Source organism: Bos mutus, chromosome 15, assembly GCF_027580195.1.
Source record: "Bos mutus isolate GX-2022 chromosome 15, NWIPB_WYAK_1.1, whole genome shotgun sequence".
Taxonomy (NCBI): Eukaryota; Metazoa; Chordata; class Mammalia; order Artiodactyla; family Bovidae; genus Bos; species Bos mutus.
The window spans coordinates 39,340,193-39,361,727 of NC_091631.1; the positions used below are offsets into that span (position 1 = coordinate 39,340,193).

General features: G+C 50.4%; 1 protein-coding gene across 11 annotated transcripts in view; it reads left to right on the forward strand.

The window, feature by feature from the left end:
* MICAL2 (microtubule associated monooxygenase, calponin and LIM domain containing 2) overlaps window positions 1-21,535 on the forward strand; it is a 244,200-nt gene that overhangs the window by 127,957 nt on the left and 94,708 nt on the right. For 3 of the 11 annotated variants that reach the window (XM_070383932.1, XM_070383937.1, XM_070383938.1), the window contains exons 16-24: window positions 1,487-1,555; window positions 5,398-5,541; window positions 7,017-7,139; window positions 8,168-8,386; window positions 8,687-8,788; window positions 9,961-10,086; window positions 14,589-14,651; window positions 19,542-19,649; window positions 20,639-20,825. In XM_070383932.1, coding sequence (XP_070240033.1) covers window positions 1,487-1,555; window positions 5,398-5,541; window positions 7,017-7,139; window positions 8,168-8,386; window positions 8,687-8,788; window positions 9,961-10,086; window positions 14,589-14,651; window positions 19,542-19,649; window positions 20,639-20,825 — 1,141 coding nt within the window. The remainder of the gene's footprint in view (window positions 1-1,486; window positions 1,556-5,397; window positions 5,542-7,016; window positions 7,140-8,167; window positions 8,387-8,686; window positions 8,789-9,960; window positions 10,087-14,588; window positions 14,652-19,541; window positions 19,650-20,638; window positions 20,826-21,535) is intronic. The other 8 variants (XM_070383933.1, XM_070383943.1, XM_070383935.1 and 5 more) reach the window with 5 other exon arrangements.

Here is a 21,535-nt window from a genome sequence, read left to right on the forward strand (position 1 = left end):
AAGGAGAGGCCAGCCGTTCCAGCTGCATCCAGTGTGAACAGAGGCTGGGATTTAATCTGGCCTTCTCTGATGGCTCAGACAATAAAGAATCCACCTGCCAATGCAGGAGATGTAAGAGACGAGGGTTTGACCCCTGGGTCAGGAAGATCCCCTGGAGAAGGAAACGGCAACCCACTCCAGTATTCTTGCCTGGGAAATCCCATGGACAGAAGAGCCTGGTGGGCTACAGTCCAGGGGTAACACACTTTTCACACTTTGTTATGTGAGGGCCCCGCTGAGGGGGTCGGAGTCTCCCATGGGGAGGGAGGCCTTGTCAGTGGGATGGCTCCATGGTCCTCAGTGGGCTGGCCATATGGGGAAGGTCCCAGATGGAGGTCTAACCCCAGTGGCAAGGAGAGGGTTGGGGGTGAAGGGAGGCACTAAATCCAGCCTGCAGCCCCATCCCAGCTCGTAGCATCAGCTCAACTTGTGCAATCCCACTGCTCCCCTTAAGTTGAAAAGCCAGACCACAGGTGTGCCCTTGGGTGGCCCTTGCAGGCATCATGCATTGGGCTGAGGTAGAAGGGGGTCTCTGGATTTAAATGTCCAGATCTGGGAAGCAGAGAGTCAACTGTAAGGGGTTATCAATAGGACAGCCATGCAATTTGTTGTCTAAACCAGGGTACTTTTGAGAATGAAGGACTTCCCTCGTGGTCAATGGTTAAGACTTTGACTTCTAGTGCCGGGGGCCAGGTTTGATCCCTGCTTGGGGAGCCAAGATCCCGTATGCCTTGCAGCCAAAAAAACCAAAGCATAGAACAGAAGCAATATTGTAACGAATTCAATAAAGACTTTTTAAATGGTCCATAACCAAAAAAAAAAAAAATCTTAAAAAAAAAGTGGGCATTATTTCTAATTATGCCTGGGGGGGAAAGCAATACATCAAAATGTCCTGGGAAAACTGAGCTATATGGTCACCATAGTTTTCATGCCATATCTGATGCTGCTTTGAAGTTAACACAATATCATTTACCAGTAGCTGCAGTGGGACTGAATGGCAGAAGTAATTTGCCATCAATTTCCTGGACAGCTGATCTGAGTCCTGAGAATCCATGCCTGTGAGGGGAGCCAGTGGCACCTCTTCATAGGAGGTGATATCCTCAGGGCAGCATCAGCAGGCCTGGCTCTGATGGCTCTGAGTCCAGGGTCACTGACAAGGAGACAATCCCTGCCCGTGTCACAGGGATTCTTTGTGCTTTGGGATGTTTCGGCATGATCTGGGGATCTGTATTCCCACCCTCTTCTGACAGAACCCCTGGCTCCAGAGACGGAGTGAGGCTCCCTCCGCTGTGCCTGAGCAGAGCTGAGAGCATTTGTCACGGTGCGGGGTAATGTCAACCCGTCTGTCCCTGGGCTGGCAGCTGCTGTGGGCAGGGTCACATCCCCAGTGCTGGCACCGCAGCCCTTGACCAGCCCTGAGCTCACCATGCTTTCTTGGCCATCACAGGTGGACAGTCGAACCGAAGAGAATGACATGAACAAGCGGAGGCGGAAGGGCTTCAACAACCTGCACGAGGTTCGTGTGCTCACTGTCGGTTTACACAGAGGCCTGTTTCCTGACAGCCGGTGGCCACAGCCCAGCGCCTGATGGAGGCAGTCGCCCTGCCCTTCTTGCTTTCCTCTCATGAACTGCTGGGTTCCAAGCTTGGCTTGATGGGAAAACAGTCGGGTCTGGTCACTAGCTATGTCACTCTCCCAGAGTGTGGCTCATGTCTGAGCCACAGATGATGCATTTGAAATGTAGGACATTTTGCAGAATTTTCAAAGATTAAATAGTAGGCATAGGAGGAACATATCTCAACATAATAACGGCCATATACAACAAACCCAGAGCAAACACTATTCTCAATGGTGAAAAACTGAAAGCATTTCCTCTAAAATCAGGAAACAAGGCAAAGGTGCCCACTCTCACCACGATTATTCAGCATAGTTTTAGAAGTCCTAGCCATGGCAATCAGAGAAGAAAAAGAAATAAAAGGAGTCCAGGTTGGAAAAGAAGTAAGATTCTCAGTCTACAGATGACGAGATTCTCTACATGCCAGAGTCAAGATTGCATGCATGCAAAGTCGCTTCAGTCATGTCCAACTCTATGCGACCCCATAGACGGCAGCCCACCAGGGTCCTCCGTCCACAGGATTCTCCAGGCAAGAATACTGGAGTGGGTTGCCATGTCCTTGGTTTAATTTAATCTTAAAGATTAAATAAGAGGATATGTAAGCAGGTATGCATGCACATACCATGCCAGTCATGGTCTCTGGCACCTAGGTTAATCACGATATAATCACTATTAATAGTAAGTAGTAAAGAGGCACCAGCAGTCCCACTATTCTCCCAGTCCTCATTTCTACTTTTTATGTTTTCTGTACCATTAGTCTTTAAGGCGAATGTCCCAGTACCCACAGGTGCCACCTTCTGGTGAAAGAAGAAAGTTACAGGCTACTTTGTCAAAGCCAAAGTAGCCTTTACTTTGTCAGACGGTAAAGAGTCTGCCTGTAGTGCGGGAGACCCGGGTTCAATCCCTGGGTTGGGAAGATCCCCTAGAGAAGGAAATGGCAACCCACTCCAGTACTCTTGCCTGGAAAATTCCAGGGACTGAGGAGCCTGGTAGGCTACAGTCCATGGGGTCACAAAGAGTCGGACACAACTGAGCGACTTCACTTTCACTTGTCAAAGCCAAGCATGAGTCTCTCTTCTACTACTGAAAAATTGATCAGAAGAAAAAGCTTACCGGTTCTTGCTTCTTCAGGCAGCTCTTTAAAGAGACCTGAGATATATACCTCATTCCAAGTGAAAGAAAGTGAAAGCTGCTCAGTCATGTATGTCCAACTCTTTGCGACCCCATGGACTATACAGTCCATGAAATTCTCCAGGCCAGAATACTGGAGTGGGTAGCCTTTCCTTTCTTCAGTGGCTCTTCCCAACCCAGGGATCGAAATCAAGTCTCCCGCATTGCAGGCGGATTCTTTACCAGCTGAGTCACAAGTGGAGCCCAAGAATACTGGAGTGGGTAGCCTATCCCTTCTTCAGCAGATCTTCCCGACCCAGGAATCAAACCAGGGTCTCCTGCATTGCAGGCAGATTCTTTACCAACCGAGCTATCAGGGAAGCCCCACATCTCATTCCAAAGAGCCACTCTAATCCCACAAAAGCAGGCTAGATACTGTCTGTGAATTGTAAGAATACCAGCTTTAGCTAGCCTACTGGCTGATACCAAAACAATGACTAAAAGGCACAAGGGATAATTTGTAGGATACATTCGTACTTGATTTATAGGACTTAGGAGAAAAGTTCTGTTACTTATATGATTGAGAGCTGTTGCTCTTGGGTCTGGTGTGAGCAGGAAGCCAGCTGAGAGGATGAAGCCGTGGCTGAGAAACATCCCATTCTCTAGTTCCGGGGCACTGCCTCAGCTCCAAGCGCCTGTGATTTGCTCCCGCCTCCTCCTAAGAAGCTTCCCTTGGATACACTTTGTCCCGGGGGAGAAGTCTTCTCCCACCTTTCATCTGTGCCTTATTTGAGGGGGTGTTTGTACTGTTTCTGTCGCTGGCAGCACAGGAGTCAGTGTGGGAAGAAATCTGGTCACACCTGCCTCTTCTGAAATGGCTCTATTTTCTTGGCCAGCTGTTTGCTTAAGTGAGATTTAACCAAGCAATAATTTCCTCTAAATTCTTACTACTCGAAGTGTGAGCCAAGAACCAGGGCAGCAGTATCACCTGGAAGCTGGTTAAAAATACAGACTCTCAGGGCCCACCCCAGACCCACTGAATCCAAATCTGGTTTTGAAGTGATTCATGAGCACATGAATGTCTGCAAAGGGCCAGTCTGCATGACCCACTGTCCTGGCCTACTTTGGGCTGTACAAACAGTGACCAGCCTAATAAACTTGCCCTATTCACACTCAAGACTGGATTGCTATGCAGAGTTGCAGTTCCCGCTTTGAAGTGGGGAGTGACTCTTTGATTTGTATTTGTCCAACTCTTCAGAGTGGCTGTGCATACCAGGTTTCCCATGGGGCTGCTACACTTAGGGAATCTTAAAAGAAAAAAAACCCAAAACAATTGACTATAGCTTATTTCTTCTCATGAATTTCTTCTAAGTGAACATATCTTTGTTTTGAGAACATCTGTTCCTGTAAGGGAGATGCATTGTTTCCTTGGGAAAACTGACTGCCCTCTTGACATGACAATGCCATTTGTATTTCTGAGGCTGATGGGAGCAGATCTATGGTACCAGGGAACAGACATTTACTGGACAGCAATCAGTTTCAATGTTTTATTTTTAGCAGATGAGCTAAGAAAATCTTACATGGAATTCCATTTTATAAAGCAGCATAACCAAGCAGTCAAGGTCAGCCTCTAAACAGTCACAAGTCATGTTGATATCATGTATCTCAAAACAAAGCAATGAGAAGGACCCCTCACCTCTGTGACATCCTTCTTCAAAATCCCTAACTCTAGTCTAATCATGAGCAACCATCAGACCTACCCAGATGGAGGGACTTTGTACAAAATAGCTGACCTGTGTACTTCACAGCTGTCAAGGTCATGAAAGACAGAGAAAGATGGAGAAAGTGTTTCAGATGGGAGGAGGTGGAGGAGGCATGATGATTAAATGCAGTGTGGGATGCTGGATTGCATCCTGGAACCTAAAAGGACATCCGTGGGAAACTGGTGCAGTCTGAATCAAGTCCATAGTTCTGTTAATGGTATCATGCCAGTGTGAATTTCTAGGGTTTGATAACAGTGCCATGATTATTCCATATGTTAATGTTAAGTGCAGCTGCATCTGTGGTATGCAGGAGCTATCTGTGCTGTCTTTGTAACTTTTCAGTCAGTCTAAAATTATTTCAAAATTAAACTTTTTTTAAAAAAAAGATAGAAACAACAGGGCAGAACTGGTTGCCATCAGGCTTGGGGTGCAGAGGAGAGGGGAAGCTCGGCGCCTGTGCCTTGCCCCACCGATACCCCCTCTTGCTTCATTCATCCCCACTACTCTTCACCTCCTATCAGCCACGTGATGGGTTTGCAAACTGTTCTTTTCATCATTTCATTATTTTATTTTTGCAACAGTTACGTGAGGGTGGGTTACTGCTCCCATTTTACAAATGAGGAAACGTCAGAGAAGTCAGAATTCAAACACTGTCTGGCTCCCAAGCCTGGCTGTGCCCACCTTTGGGGAACCATGTCCCACCTTTGAGCATTGTCTCCATTGGGCGTTGCCTGCTCTGTCTGCCTCACTTTCTCAGGCCATAGAGGGTGTCCTTCTTCAGGAAACTGTCCCTGTTGTGAGCCTCTAGGCCTACCCCATGATGTCTGGGTTCTGGATCCAACAACCAATGCTCTGATTTGGCCTTTGCAGCCTTCAGCCTTTTCCAGCCAGAGCTTGGGCTCCAATCAAGAGGGCATTAAGGAAGGTGGGAATCAGAACAAAGTCAAGTCCATGGCAAGTCAGCTGCTGGCCAAGTTCGAGGAGAGCTCACGGAACCCCTCAATCCTGAGGCAGGTGAGTCCTGTCAAACATCCACTGACCTTGCCTTCCTGGTGACAAGAACCTGCTGAGAAGCCAGCAAATGTCAGGCAAGTGCTGGATTTCAGGTATGCCAGCCAGTCCTGGCTCAAAAGGAGACTTGAGCTTCTTCTTGATCTGGAGTCAGACTTTCCTAAAAGGGGCCGGAAAGCAAGTATTTTAGACTTTAGGGTCAATGTGATCTCTCTTTCAATGACTCAACTCTGCTGTAAATGGCAGAGTCACTGTGAATGCAGCCATGAACAGTATGTAAACAAATACATGTGGCGGTGTGCCAATAAAACTTTATTTACAAACACAGGCAGCAGGCCGGATTTGGCCCGAGGACTGTAGTTTGCTGATGCCTGTTCTGCATTGGAGATAAAATCCTTTCCCTGATTTTGTTTTGCTTTGCAACCATGGCTGGGTTTGCAGTCATCTTTGAGACGGTACAGCTGGAGGAAGCTTTAGAGATGCTGACTGTCTGAGGGTCTAAGGCCATGGTGAAAACCCCGTCCAAACCAGGGGAAAAACTGAACCACAGGTCTTAGCTCCATGTGGGCCTACAGGAATGGAGACCAACCTCCTGAGTGTACCCTGGTGCTCCTCTCTCCTTGTTCCCTTGGGTCAGGCTGGCAGGGCTGTTTGTCTGACCAGGATCTGTGTAAGACTGAAGACGGTGAGATGCTGTGGGTCAGGCTGCAGACCCAGCCCTCTTATCTAAGACTCTGACTTGGAGTGTGCACTTGCGTGGTTTCATTTGCTCCCCTGAATTTCTTTGGGACACCACTGACACATTACAAAGGCTTGGGACAAGGGGTTCAGTTTCTCTTTGGAGAATATCCGTCACAAAGACAGAATTAGGCCCCTCTCAGGAGAAGGACTAACTCTTGGTTAATTTGGTTCAGAGGCAATCATAAACATCTTTCTAGTCTTGATGTAGATCATGCCCCTTCTGGAAAAACTGACCTTCCCCAGGAAGCCAGGTTTTATTGTAAGGAGGTTTCTGAGATTTGTAACTGTCTGAATTGTTTGCTCAACTGGCCCGTCTGGAGGCTTGACCCCTTGCGGTCCCCAGGTATTGATGAGGGCTCTCTTCCTTTAGAAGGACTGTAGCATCCCTGTCGTCCAATGGGCAGGAGGGACTTTGGGAATAGCCACCCTGGCCTGGCACGGGCTCTGGCAGTGCCTGCTCAGTGCCCCGGTCCGAGCCAAAAACACTGGCTCCTGGGGATACACACATTGTCTAGAGAAGGGGACCACGAGACTTGCTGTTAACAGGGACAGAGGGCTGGGGTTCATGTTTCCAGCTGGGCACAGCTTGCCAGAGCTCAGCCCTGGGCTTGCTCAGCATCTGCAAACTCTGTCTCCCTGCCTCTTCTCCTCTCCTGCCTCCGAGTGTCTCAGTCTGACTCGCCTTTTCCTTCCTATTTCCTGTGGCTGCTTTTTTGGACTCACCTTCCTCCTCCCAGGAGCACCGTGTCTCAGGGATAGGTAAGCCTATACTGCGCTCTTCCTCTGACCCTCCTGTTAACTCTCGCTGTCCCAAGCCGGAGGAGCCCACACCCAGCCCATCACCACCTCTGAAAAGGCAGGTAGGGCTCCTTCCAGTGGACGCTGTCTTGGTGAAGCCAGAGGGGACTTTGATCCAGAGGGGTGGGGTCCATAGCTCTCTCTGCACCCCACGTAGGGCTGAGTGTAGATTCTCTGGGAAGGCAGATACAACTTGAGGTTACCACCCTTATAGGTAAGGATAACCAAGGATGCAGCATCTTAAATACGTGCCAGTTGGCGATATCGGCTGACCAGCTACCATGCTCTCGGTGCTTTATTTGTTTAGGAAAAAACAGACCACACCACATGCGGTATTTTGTGTAGTGCCCCTGGGATACTCAGCTTATTTGCAGATCTCTTGAGTAGACTGATTTCTAAATCGATGCGGAAAAGTGGCAGTGATGATGGAATGGGCTCAGGTGGCCAGTTAGCCAGATGCCAACAAAGGGGTAAGACTGGGATGTGGTAAGGACCTCCCCAGGTCCCCCAAGGACCTGCCCAGTGGGCAGGGAGGAGCCAGGAGCCATGGGCTCAGGCTTTTTTCCAGTTAACATCTCTGGGTTTGGAATTAGAATCGCTATTATTGACACAGCACTCAAAACGACTGGGCAGCATTAGGAATTTTGTGTTGCTTCCAGGGGTGGGGGTGGTGGATGTCAAAGGAGGTCTGGGTGGATATAGTGCAGTGATTTTATGTCCCTGTGTATAAGAATCATCTAGAGAGCTTTATTTAAAAATGTCGATCTCTGGTATGCACCCCCAAACCAATTACACCTGACTCTCTGGGGGTTGAGCCCAGACATTGAGAACCAGGACAGTACAGGTTCTGATTCGGGGGATCTGGAGTGTTGTCGATAACACCCCAGATGGTATTGTTAGGGAGGCTGTCGGGTGGTTCTGATGCAGGTGGTGAGAAGCCAACACTCAAGGTTAGTTTGGAATCTCACTCAAGGTGGCACGTGGCATGCCCTTGCCCCTGATCCTGGTGGGGATTCCTCCAGTGAGTGGTGGGAGGGGTCCATGAGAGGGCCTTCCTCTGGAAGGAAGCTTGATTTTCCGTCTCCCCCAGTTCCCCTCCGTGGTTGTGACAGGACACGTGCTCCGAGAGCTAAAGCAAGTGTCTGCTGGTGGCGAGTGTCCAGCCAGGCCCTGGAGAGCCCGAGCCAAGTCTGACCTGCAGTTGGGCGGGCCAGAAAACCTCGCCAGCCTGCCTCCCACCTGCCCGGGAGCGCTGGCTCTCTCTGGGGTGCTGCGGCGGCTGCAGCAAGTGGAGGAAAAGGTTCTCCAGGTGAAAGCCTCGCTCTTCGCCCTGCCTCTGCCCTGGCCGTGTCTTTGCCCTGCCTGTACCCTGCCCATGTCTTTGCCCTGCCTCTGCCCTGCTTGTGTCTGGGATGCCTTCCTTTCCCCCTGCTCCTCCTGCCCAGGGTGGGTTCCTCCTCTGACTGCTCTTCCCATCTTCATCCTGCCTGCCATGTGTACTGAGCGCAGCAAGCCCACCTGGCTGCCTCTCCGCCTCTCTCCCAGAGGGAACCCTCACCATCTCTGTCACTGTCTCTTTTTTCTTTCTCCTTTCTCGCCTTGGCTGCAGAAAAGGGCCCAGAACTTGGCCAACAGGGAATTTCACAAAAAGAACATTAAGGAGAAGGCGGCTCACCTTGCCTCCATGTTTGGACACGGGGATTTCCCACAGGTAAATGCAGGGCTTTCAGAGCCCCAGGGAACCCAGGTATTGGACCTCTGGGGAGATGACATGAATTGGTCTCTGGAGCTTCATTTTTTCCTTCCTCCACTCTTGACAGTCTGAAAAGCTATTTACTTTTCAAGTCACCAAAGGCTTTGGACTGGCATCTAAAAAAGCTCCAAATGAGGAGACTCAAAATAAGTAGATAAATCATGACAAAGGGAAAACCAAGGCAGAAAAGCAGGCTCAGGTCACAGGAAAATAGAAGCATGTGTAGTGTAAGATCTTAGCTTCTGAGTAGGCTGAGCTTCCTAGGGGTCAACACAAAGAGGGAAAGCTGGTCCATTGCAGGAATCACAGCACAGTGGCTTTAAGTGAAAGCAAACCAGTGGCTCGTGATGTTTGGCAGTGCAGTGGAGAAATACCACCATAGCCCTGATCTGGAAGACCCTGAATGCCAAGGTCAGGCACGTGCCATAACCTGCTCTGCTTTCCCAAAAGGCAGCACTGGCCGGACAGAATGGCCCTGCCTTAGAATGGGAAGCACAGCCCAGTCCAGGCACTTATTTAGAAACCTGCTGCACAGGAGAGTACGTGCTTGCAAGGAGATGACAGAGTTGAGGGTGAGGACCCATGGTGCGTGAGTGTAAGGTGCTTGCAGCAAGCCTGGTCTCTAGAACACACGTCCCCTGCTGCTTTCACCCGGCCTCCTCCAGATCTGTGTTCTCTGCTGCTTGGCAGAGTCGTAGACATGGGAGGGATACTCTGCCTTTTGTTCATTTTCAGGGTTCCATGTGGCCACAGAGGTCCCTGCTGGAGCACATGCCCCAAAGCCTCCTGGGGTTGTCCCTTCCTAAATTTGAAGCTGCTGCTTTATCCCAAGCTCCGGAGTGAGGCCTTCAGGAGTTTGTGTCTATGTTCGTGTCAGGAAGAGGATGGCTCTGCTCTAGCTATTTTGAGATGAGGGGGCCAGAATGGCTGTAACAGAGGGCATTGTAACCAGGAACTAGACCGTCCTGCTGGGCTCCAAAGACACAGGTTACTTATTTGTCCTGAGACATGAGCCTGGATGTCCTTTCCCTCCTTGGATGTGTAGACTAGGGGGCTGTGTCATCGAGGCAGGCACCACTGTGCATTTCCCTATGGATAATCAGAGTTTCCTCTGTTTCTATTCTGTGCAGAATAAACTCCTCTCTAAAAGCCTGTCTCATACTCATCCTCCGTCTTCTCCCTCCTGCCTTCCATCTCCTGATTCAGCTGCTACTTCCTCTCCATCAACTGTTGACTCTGTTTCTCCTGCCAGAAAGGTAGTTATCCCAAACAATTGGCTTCCCCTACTCCTTGCATGTTCTTAGATATTCTCCTGCTCCGCTCAGCCTGCTCAGACAACCATCTGAAGCTTGGCTTGGCTGGGATGAAAATTTATAAGGTCCTTTACAACAGTCCTGAGTTTGGTTTTGGTTTTGTGTTGGAGCAAGAAACTAAATGGAACAGACAGCACACAAAACCTTATCAAATGGTGCTTACTTGTCTAGCAAGCACTTTCTGAGCACCCACTGTATGCTAACCATGATGCCAGATGCTGAGAAAACGAGGAGGAGGGAGGTACAGTTCTCTTCCTACGGTGTAGATGACGAACAGCATATCAGCATAGAAATGTATCACATTTTACTGTGGGATATTTCCAATATTTGGCTATTTTTTACCTAACAAGACAGTCTCATATTGTGAACCTCAGATAATACTATTGATGAATTATGTGAGAGGTTTAAAAGGAAGATTCTAGGAACCCAGAATGGTGAAGCCTAGGAAGGCTTCACAGAGGAGGTAATACAGGAGCCAAGTGTTGAAGATTATATGAAGGGATTTTGCTAGAAAGAAGTGTAGGGGAAGGGCATTTTCAAAAGGATCTGGCATGTGGTAAGGAAGGCAGATAGGACTTGCATGAATGGAAAGACCATTCTGGTGCAACTTGATTTCAGGATAAAATATTTATAGGAGTGCGGACAGTAAAAGTGAAAGTCAGTCCGCTTTCTCTGTGTTAAAGGGATTCATCCCGTCCTCTTATAAAGGGCCACTGCAGGATCTGCTCTGACTTCTAGAAGAATGGCACAGGCAGTGGTGCAGAGGGTGGAGCTGGTGGGAGCCCATGATGGTTGAGTAGATAACGTTATTAAGTTTGGGTTCTAGAGCACTTGTGATGTTTTTCACTTGTCTGCCTGGTGCCTCATATGCCAAGAATACCACCAGGCTGGGATGGGAGAGGGGCAGCCTCTGGAGAAGCTCAGCCCCTGTAATGGGTGAGTCTAAAAATGGAGTGAAGTGCACTTGTTCAGCTGTCACTCATGACAGTAAGTTGGAGCCTCTTTCTGGAGGACTGTGCTCCCCTCAGCACCTCTGTTCTGTCTGTCCCCACTAGGGCTCGTCTCCATGTGTGGTGCTGAGCGTGCCCATGGCAGAGTTACTGCTCATTTGTTTCCACTCTGTTAGACTGAAGCACAAACCAGAAATCCACTGGGCCGTTCCCTGGGCTGTTGCATCAGTGGGAAGTTAGGAGCTGCCTCCTGGGAGTCCCACCCCCACTGACCCCCGTTACTGTGGGGAGAAGAGTGCAGGCAGGGTCTCCAAGGAAGGAGCAAGGAACCTTAGCAGCCCCACCCCTCCATGGTCCCCAGAGTAGGTGCGAAGCCTCCCTGGAGGGGAAGCTGGGGGTGATGTGGGGAAACAGAAATACTTCTCATCTTCAGCTCTACTGAACACAGCTGTGGCTGAGATGCCCAGCAACTTGTTCCAAGTCAGCTTTGGTCAGCGGTTTGACCTTAAGTCTCCTGACCTTAAGGAGTCTCCATTTTCTCATCAACAAGAGAGTGACTCTTGGCTCATGTGATAGTGACCTCTGTGGTTAGAGACTGGCATACTGGTCGTCACCACCACCAAGGCTTCCGAGTAGCCTTTGGGAGAAGAACTTTCCCTGGAGGGTACTTCCTGCTATGGAAAAGGTCACTGGTGCCCTGGCCAGGATGAAGGGAGGGGCGAGGGCCCCTAGGCACAGGCAGGCAATGACTGGTGCTCCTAGCTGGGCAGCTGGGCCCCCACTGTGCTTCTGTCTGGCCCAGACCCTTTCCTGCTAGCCCTGGGCTTGCCCTTTCTTTCATCCTCAGGGAAGGCCTGGCTTGGTCACTGTCCTCTCAGATTTGAGAGCAGAGGTAGAACAAGAAAAGTGACCACACTTCCCAAGTTCCCTGACTTGGTTTCCAGTAGGTATTAGTTCTCTAGGTGATGGCAAGAGGCAGCCTGCCCAGGTACACGCAGGGCCACTGGGGTCTGGCAAAGACACTTCTTACTGTGAGAATACCCCGTCGTTCATTATCTGACTCCACTGAGGCCTTTGGCTGCTTCTCCACTGCGCTCTTCAAACAGCTTTAAATCCACATCACTCATTAAGCCAATGAGTGAGCATTCGTTCATCCAACAAATATTTATTGAATGACAAGCTGGTGTCAGGCATTTCACTCTTGGGATACACATCAGTTATCAGGGGTTACCTTCCTGCCCTGATGAGGCTTGTATCCTAGTAGAGGGAGGTATAAATAATCTATACTATCTAGGTAAATTATATGATGTATCAGAAGACAGTTTTTCCCATGGGAAAATTAGAGCAGGTAGCAAAGACTTGGCACGTTGGGGGAGGGTAGCAATCTTAAACGGATAACGGTGGGAGAGCTCTTCCTGGGAAAGAGAACTAAGCAGGAACAGAGCCTCAGAGAAGAAAACAAAGGCAAGGGGAGGACACTAGTTCCCAGGCTCCTGATTCTAGCCTGTGTTCTCTCCTCTATAACACAGAAGCCACGTGTGAATGGAGGCCTTGTCAGAGGGAACAGCCCAGAGGCTATATGCATACAGCCCCAAGCCCAGGCTCAAGGAGGGCTGCAAATGGGGTGGGTGGGCTTCAGGGGCTCCTCAGGCCCCCACCTCTACAGCTTTGTTCTCTGTTTCTCCCAGGTTGGGGTGAACAATTGCTCCCTATTCTTTCTTATCCCATCTCCCTAGCTAGTCTTGGCCATCGGACGATGGTGTCATTGAACAATTTCAGTAGCTTCTGACTTACTAATTACAGGCTGATGAGCCTGTCACTGTGTGGCTGGGAGCGATTGGGGAGTTCTCAGGAAAAGGTTGCCGTGGGCCCTGTTTGTGGACTTGAACTTGATACCCACAGACCCCTCCACATCTCACTATGAAGCCGTTGTAAGCAGTTAAGCACGGAGTGGTGAATTTCTAGCTTCCAGCAGTCTTGGAAAGGATCTTGCCAGATGCACTACTCCCCTGCCCCCACCTGCAACTTCCCTGCCTTGCCCGGACCCCAGCATTGATTCCACACCAGGCTCTGTACTTGCAGAATCTGGCAGAGTGGTGGCCTCCTCTGAGGCGACTCTGCTGCCCCTTAAAGCAGGTGACAACCTGGTGACAGTTTCCTTCCGTCCTGATGGAGCTGAGAGAGCTGCTGCCCTGGAGAGACCCTGGGGCCTTCACACTTCTCCCCAGCAGATTCTGGGGCTGCTCTGATGCCCAGAGACTGTGTGTGCCTCAATTCGGGGGAGCCAGAGAAAGGAAAATGCTCTTGGAAACTGGTGCTTGGTTCTTGGCAACCTCCTGGCACGCAGAGTGTTTCGGTTCCTGCCCTAGAGCCCTACACCTTAATTCTGAGGATCCAGGGATAATCATCTCCTCTTAGACCTAGTCAAACTTGTCACAAGGAGCACTTGTTACAGGAATGCAAACTTGGGTCACCAAGTCCAAGAAATGTAGCCAGGGTTCTGCCTTCAGACTACACTTGCCTGCCCTCTTGGTTGACATGTTGCCTTAAATTTCAGTGTGATGCAGCTAGGTTTTTGGCCTGAACAGTCACAAGAAATCTTGAGGTCCCCTTATTTAGGGACCAAATTCTTACCAGGGTCTTACCTTTTAAGTTGTTTTTTTAAGACTGTGGGATATGGGATCACGCCCAGTCTGATCATTCATACCATCAAACCAGTCCTCCTGCAGCACTGTTAGCCCCCATCAACCCTTAGTTAACTTCTTTCTTCAATGCAGGAGGCTGCTACCTTTAACATGGCTGCTAGCCACTTACCAAGGCTGGTGAGCTCTTGTAAGATCAAGATGGCAGCAGTATTTACACGGCTGAGCCAGAGGGAGGGCCTCGGGGGCTGGGGACTGTAGTTGAGTCCTCCTGAGTCAGAAGAGCAAAGTGCATTGCAAAAGGAGCTTTCTCTACCCCGGGGGGTTGTTTGTTTTAAAACTGGATTTGCAGGGTTTACTCTAGAGATTTGCATATTAGAGAGAAGCTGGGTGAGTCTTAGCTGGGCAATCTGCCAGTGTTTCATCTGATAACAAGGGTAGAGTTCAAGGCTGGCTCCAACCTCATTGTTCTCTCTGTTCTGGGGATAGAGCTAGGCAGTCCTTTGGAAGTAACCTGTGTACATCCCAGCCTGGGGGATTTTAATTTGCAGGGAGGCAGGTGCTGCAGTGAGCAGGATGAGGCTTGGAGTCACATGTGGGTTCAGCTCCCAGATGACTTGCTTACTCGCAGTGTGGCTTTGGATGAATTCGTAGACCTCTCAGAACCTGAGTTTCCTAACCTTCAGAACGGAGGTGGCAGCAGCTACTCCTGAAGGTGATTGGAATAATGCAAAGACTTAGCACATATCCAGTCTCTCAAATATCCAATAACTGTGCTATTTCCCCAGTGGAGAAGAATTCTGGACGAAAGCTCACTTACCTAAAATGCATGTTGATTCCTCTCTTTCTAAAGGCAAAGAAGTCACCTTCAGGTTCCCATTTCCAACCCAGCCACTTAAGAACATTGCGGCCTCAGGTGAGTTAGAGCCTCCCTGAACCTCAGTGGCCCCATCTGCGAAGGCGGATTATCAGACCCACCTCGCGAGGCTGTGAGGGTTCAGTGCAGCTCAGCGCCTGGCACCAGGGGACACTGGCGCCCACTTGGAGGTCACAGCCCCTGAGGCCTGCCTGCATCTCAGCTCTGAAGGTATCATTTCCGGAGTCCCTCAAATAAGGCAGTTTCAATCCTTGCCCTGAGCATATGGCTGAGGCCTCAGGCACACCAGTCTGTCGGCTGATTTTCCTCATCCAGGGACTCCTCAGGGAGGAGTATATTCCTATTTGCCCAGGAGACTTCCCTTGGCCCTATATGTCGAAACCTCCCCTTCCCTCAAGCTCTCAGCTCCAAGGTCCTGGAAACTCTATTCTCCAGCCCTGCCTGACCCATGTGGGTTTCCTGATCCTCACGGCAGGTCAGGTGGAGAAGAACAGCTTGGACACCTGGTATTCTTGGCTGAGTTCCAGGCCCAAGAGGGATGTTACCATTGTCTGGACACAAACAGACCCAAGCGCCTGCTTCCTCCTTCCTTCAGAGCATCTGTCATGTGCCAGGAGTGTAGAGATGAGAAAGACAGGGTTATGACATCAGGGAGTGCAAACCAGAGTGGAGATGACCCATCTCCCAGCTCGGAGCAGGGTAAGAAAGGTTCCAACATCCAGACAGGGACATGCTTGGTGATGGTGCTTGTGACGACCATTAACGTCATCATGTTTGAATCTCAGTTGACTCGAGAAGAAGAGGGAGAAGCCAGTGCCTTCATCTGGGTGGGCTGTATTATTCTTACTCGTGCCGAGGAGGGAACACAGCAACTGCAAGTTCCTTTGTGTGAAGGCCACCCAGGAGAGGAGAAAAAAAGTTCCAGAACAGGGAAAATTAAAGCTGCATCAGTGGCGGTGCTTTGGACTCATTAACCATCTGCCAGGCAATTCTTGGGAACCCAGCACCCTGTGAGGTGCACCCAGATTCTCTGATGACTCTTTCACAGCCCTTTGAGGATGGCAGTGGTCTCCCATTTTACAGATGAGGAAGCTGAGGTTCACAGAAGGGAAATGATATATGTGATATTAACCTAATGTAAAGTTAGATGATGGCCCACCTGAATTGTCCAACCATTCCAGCTTGTTCTAGTTAATTAGCTGGAAAAACCTAGAATTTCCAAGAGGAAAAAAATACCCCAAATAGTATTTTGGTTTTTCTTTTTAAATCTCTAATCTATGGTGGCCTGATTCTTCCAGATACAGTGAAAATGAATTACTAGAAATATGATCACACACTTGGATGTGTAGCTATGTTGAACTGCTCTATAAGTGTCTAATGCTCTCACTTACAGTGTTCCTTGGATCACAGATCAGTTCCTGTTAGTGAAAAATATCCCAGTTCTTAAAAAATTACAGAAATATTGAAAGATACATAAAGGGTGCAAAAGCAGTCCTATGGCCCTCCAAAATTATCATTTCTTAAAAAACCAGTGACTGTGACATGTTCGTTTCTGACTAGGTCATCTGATTGCCCAGCTTTGGATTTGGAAAACGTATTCCCAGCCGAATTGTAAGCTTGCCTCTTGACCAGCTCCCCAGGAGCCTAAGTGCTTTTGCCTTTCAGTGCAGTAATTTCGTTGTTGAGAACCTCTGGCTTCTGGTTCTTACTCTGAGGTCAAACCATAATGAGTTTTCTGGAGGTTTCTCCATGAGTGGAGTTTCTTTTCTTCTTCAGGATGCCCAGGACCCATTCATTTCCAGATTGGTTAGAACAGCGCAACTTAAAGTGTGTTCCATCGGCAGGAACTAGTCTGTGATCCAAGGAGCACAGCAAGTAAGAGGAAGCATTAGACACATGTAGAGCAGTTCAACATAGCCACACATCCAAGTGTGTGATCTTATTTCTAGTAATTCATTTTCATTGTATCCGGAAATATCAAGCCACCATGGATTAGAGATTTAAAAAGAAAAACCAAAACCTAGTCATTCACCGCTGACCATCTGAGGAGCAGTGAGTTAGCATGAGTCCAGGTGGTCAGGTCTGCACTGTCTTGGAGCCAGGAAGACATCGTACCGTCAGGAAATGGGAGATAACCTGAGACTCCCGGGCAGCGTTCTCCTTCATGCTGGTCTTTGGGGCGGCCTCCTCTCATCCCTGAGACGAGTTCTCCATCACCTGGCCTGCGGTGTCCTTCCAGCAAGTCCTGGCTACCTCTTGTTCTCGGTGTTCCTGGCATGGTTTCCATGGTACACTTGGGAAGGGCATATAGGAGCGCCAGTGTTGCTTTCCTTGAGGGTGCCTTCATTTCATTATTCCTAGGCAAACCGCTGTCATAGGTGGGCATGTGGATGCAACTGGGAGAAAGGAGTCTTTTATGACTAAGGGCCCACAGTGAAAGGAACGACAGGGCTTGATCTTCATCCTGGATCCCTTGTGCTGATAGAACAACCAAGCAGGCCCACGACTGCACAGACATGTTTTGGCGGCACCCCCAGCCGCCCCAGGGCCCTCTGCTTGCTCTTATAATTGTTCCTAAGTCAGGATTGCATGGAAGCTCAGCAGCGCAAAGTGCTTATTAGCTAAGTAGTTAATAAGGTCTCATTAGGGACTTGTATTTAAAGCCCCAGAAAGTAGAGTCTCGCTCTCTGCTCACTCAGGGGAGGCAGTGATTGTGCATGGGCATCTGGCATCACACGGTGCCTTCCTGGGAGAGCGCCTCAGAGCCGGTTCACACATGGGGTCAGGAGAGACAGTCACGCAAGGGGAGTATGGGCAGTGAGGTAAATCTGACCTCTTCTGTCTTTATTTTGCTGTAAACCCAGGAAGTACTTGGTATTCTCAGCTCCTATCCGAGGAGGCCTGTGTTGGAGGCCCCAGCAGTGGGTGGAACATCAGGCAAATAATGGCTTATTGTCCAGAGCCAGTGCACCTGAACCTCTCTTAGGAGCAGGAGCCAAGTTTCTTGGCATTTGTGAAATCTTGAAAATGGCAGCGTGTATGCTCAGAAGCAGAATCCTAATCTCTTCCAGACGGGGCCAGTTTTGAGAGTGGGGAGGGTAAGCGGCCTGGCAGCTGCTGCGACTAAGAAGGAGCGAGCTTTGTGAAGTCTGAGGGGGTCCCGTCTGTCTGGGATCAGACACCCCAGAAGGCCCCCGGCCACATCTTCTGTAGTTCCCCAGAGGGCCCCACACATGGTCTGGCACGACTGATCCAAGTAGCTGCTGGTGTTGCGGCTTCCTTAATGAGAAGCGGGCAGACATCCGCTGGGACATGTCTTTAGCCCCAGCCTGCTTGGCAGCCCTTCCCTCTTCATCCTCTTTTTGCACCTGTGCGTTTGTTGGTGCCCAGTGAGTTGGCCTCAGGTTCTGAGGGTGGGCCCTGCTTCCAGGAGGCAGGACCGGTGGGCACCTGCTGCCATTTGCTTTGTTGCCCCTGAACTTCTGCTTTATCTTTGGGGCTCTCACCATGAATTCAGTGTGGCCTTCCAAGAGCGGTATTGGGTTTAGATTGAGGGCCTTCCTTTGTCCCCACTCAGGTCACTGTTACTTGCCGTGAAGATGGCTATCAACCTGTGACTGAGGGCCAGCAGCCTACATTGCTGCAGTCTGTGGCCACATCTCCCAGAAGCTGGATTCAGAGGCTGGGGAGCATCTGGAGCCTCCCTCCCTACAAGGCCTTAGGATCAGGAACCGTGTTTACAGATACAGCCTCATATCATGCATGTTTACCTCCCTGCAGAGGAGATAACAATATTCCCAAGCTGGCCTTTCAGAGCTGGTGGGGAAAGAATAAGCTGGGATTTGCCTGGGGGTGTATGTGTGATTGTACCACATCTGCGTGGATTGTCAGCTCTCACCCCTTCCCTAGCTCCATGACACACCAGTAGGGATCCAAGCATTCATGGGTAGGCACGGACCATCATGCCTTTGGGAGCACAGGTGCCCGCAACCTATCAGGCTGTGATCTCTGGGGCCAATGTGGAACTGACTTGCCTGGCACCAGCTCTGGGGCCCTGGGCACTGCCACCTGGAGTTCCCTGTCCTGCTCCCTGCACCTGCCCAGTGGGGACCACCATCCATTCCCATTTCGGCCACTCTTTATTGGCAAGGTAGATTGAGTCCTGACCTGATAGAACTGAGGTCAGGCATAGCCACAGCTCCCTAGGGGACACAGGGGCTGCAAGGGAGGCTGGGGCTGCCAAATTCAGAGGGAGGAGGGAGGGAGGAGTCAAGTTCATCTTGGCCCAGCCCTGCCAAGTGCCCGGCATTCACACACATGCTCTTTCATTCTTGCCACAGCTCCACGAGGTAGGCACCATTTATTCCCATTTCACTAAATGAGGACACTGAGCTCAGAAGTTGAGGGCTTTGTGTCCCATCTTAGAACTGTTAGTGGTAAAGCTCGGTCCTAACCCTCCTGATCTGGGGAAATGGGGAACAGGTCTCCCCATGTAGCCGCTCCAGGCCCTCTAGAGAGGGGAGTCTTGGGAAGGTCAGCTTCAGTGCAGCTGGCTTGTTTTCTTAGTGTGAAGGTCCCCCAGCTGGGGCTCAGAAGACCTTAGCAGAGTCCTGGATCTTGCACTGATTTCTAAGTGGCCTTGGATAGATCCCTAAGGCCTCTAGGATTCATTCTCCCTATCTGTGAACTGAGCAAGCTGAACTCCTGAAGACCGCATGTAGTTGTGAGTCACCCTGCTAATCTCTCTCTTCTCCATCTGCAGAGTGCCTGCTGCCGGCTGCAGGCTAGTGAGGCCTCTCCTGGGATGCTGGGTGCTGTTTGCATGTGTGTGTGGAGCCCTCTCCCACCTCCAGCTCGTTCGTGTTTTCCTTCTTGGTGCTAATGGCCTCTCCCTTTGTCTCTGTCTCCTTTATCTCTGCTCTTGGGTAGCTGACAGTAGGGAAAGTATCCAGCGGAATAGGGGCTGCAGCTGAAGTTCTGGTCAATCTGTACTTGAATGATCACAGACCTAAGACTCAGGCCACCTCTCCAGACCTGGTAAGGATGCACACCCTTCCGCCTTCACCCACAGACACCGCCTCTGGCCTCCCAGGGAGGGTGCCTGGGATGCGGAGAGGATGGCCTGGCCCCCTTCTCATGGGACAAGGGGCTGAGAACAGGCCAGGTCAGAGCAGAGGTTAGTGGGGGGGCTGTGTTTCCTTGTAGACGAACCTCAGTCGTCCCCCTTGTGGGTCATTTCAGAAAGCAGAGCATCTTCCCTGCTAGCTGGGGCTCTGGAGAACTCAGGGAAAAAGTCAGGGGAGGCCATCTACAGAGATGGATAACCCTCACTACCAATGTTTAGCATCCAGTATAGATTGGTTTAAGAAGTAATGGGGAAAACATCCCTTTCCTCTGAATTCCCTCCTTCTCTGGATGACTCTGCTCACTATCACCACCACAGTTTGAGCTCTTTCAGTGTCCTTTTGGCACATTACCCTGGAATCACCCAGGGGTGCCCCTCCTGCCCTGGGCCTCGCCCTCCCCTTTTGCATTGAAGAAGTTGATTGGCAGCCTGATGCCCCTTTCCTGCGTTCTCTTGAACAGTTTTCATGCCATTAGCCTTCCCTGCCTGACTTGTGTCACTGCAAGGGGACAAGGATGGCTAAGACATTCTTTCAGTGACCTCGCTCTAGACCCAGGCAACACTTAACCCCTGACTCAGATTCCTGGAGATGGCATCCCTGGGCAGGCATGTTTGTGAGGGACACCTGCTCTTTCAGACAAGGAAATGTCACTCCCACTATGAAACCAGAGTGTCCAGCAGCCTGCCTGGGAGTACAGTCAATGCCGCCCTGGCAGGGCTGGGGTCTGCGTACCTTCCCACCCTCACTCTTTGCAGCGGTGCCCCCAGTGACAAATGCAGCACATAGCCTGTGAGGCCCCACAAGGCAGGCTGGCATCTCTACATGCCCAGCCTTGCGTTTGAAGATGCAGTGTACACCCTAACACGCTGTTCTTCTCTTCCGATGCCCTGTGCCTGCCAGGAGTCCGTTCGGAAGACGTTTCCCCTGAACGTGGGTGGCAGCGACACCTGTTACTTCTGCAAGAAGCGCGTGTACGTCATGGAGCGGCTGAGCGCGGAGGGCCGCTTCTTCCACCGGGAGTGTTTCCGCTGCAGCGTCTGCGCCACCACCTTGCACCTGGCCACCTACGCCTTCGACGTTGACGAAGGTAACCTCCAGGGGCCAGGGCAGCACTTGTCTCTGGCCTGGGCTCCTGACTCTGGAGGCTCTGGGACAGCCACCACTTCCCAGAGAGTAGTGGTATCATCAGAAAAGCAGTTTAGGGAGCAGGGATCCCCTGCTAAGGGGAGAGGCTGCCTGTGGTGGGCAGGGGTCCTGAGGAAAGGGGAGCTGTCAGCATAGGGGCTGCACATGCGTAGGGAGCACCTACCAGGCGCCACGTGCTTTATGGACATTTTCTCACTCAGTCTCACCACCTTCAGTTGCCCCTGTGTGGTCAAGAAAATCGAACCTGGTAACTTATGTCACATGCTTGGCACCACACCTGACATGTGATAGGGGTTCAATTTGTTGTTATTCGGTTGCTAAGTCGTGTCCGACTCTTTGCGACCCCATGGACTGCAGCACGCCAGGTTTCCCTGTCCTTCACCATCTCCCAGAGCTTGCTCAAACTCATGTCCATTGAGTCAGTGATGCCTTTGACCATCTCATCCTCTGTTGCCTCCTTCTCCTCCTGCCCTCCATCTTTCCCAGCATCAGGGTCTTTCCCAGTGAAAAGGAGAGGAGGGTTCCATAAATGATGTCATATTCATGTTATTATGAATGAAGCATGTATTGTAGGAATGACCATAACTGTAACATGCCCTCTGCTGAGTGGGCTACCAGAGTCATCAGTGAAGGAGTCACTTTCATTGGAAT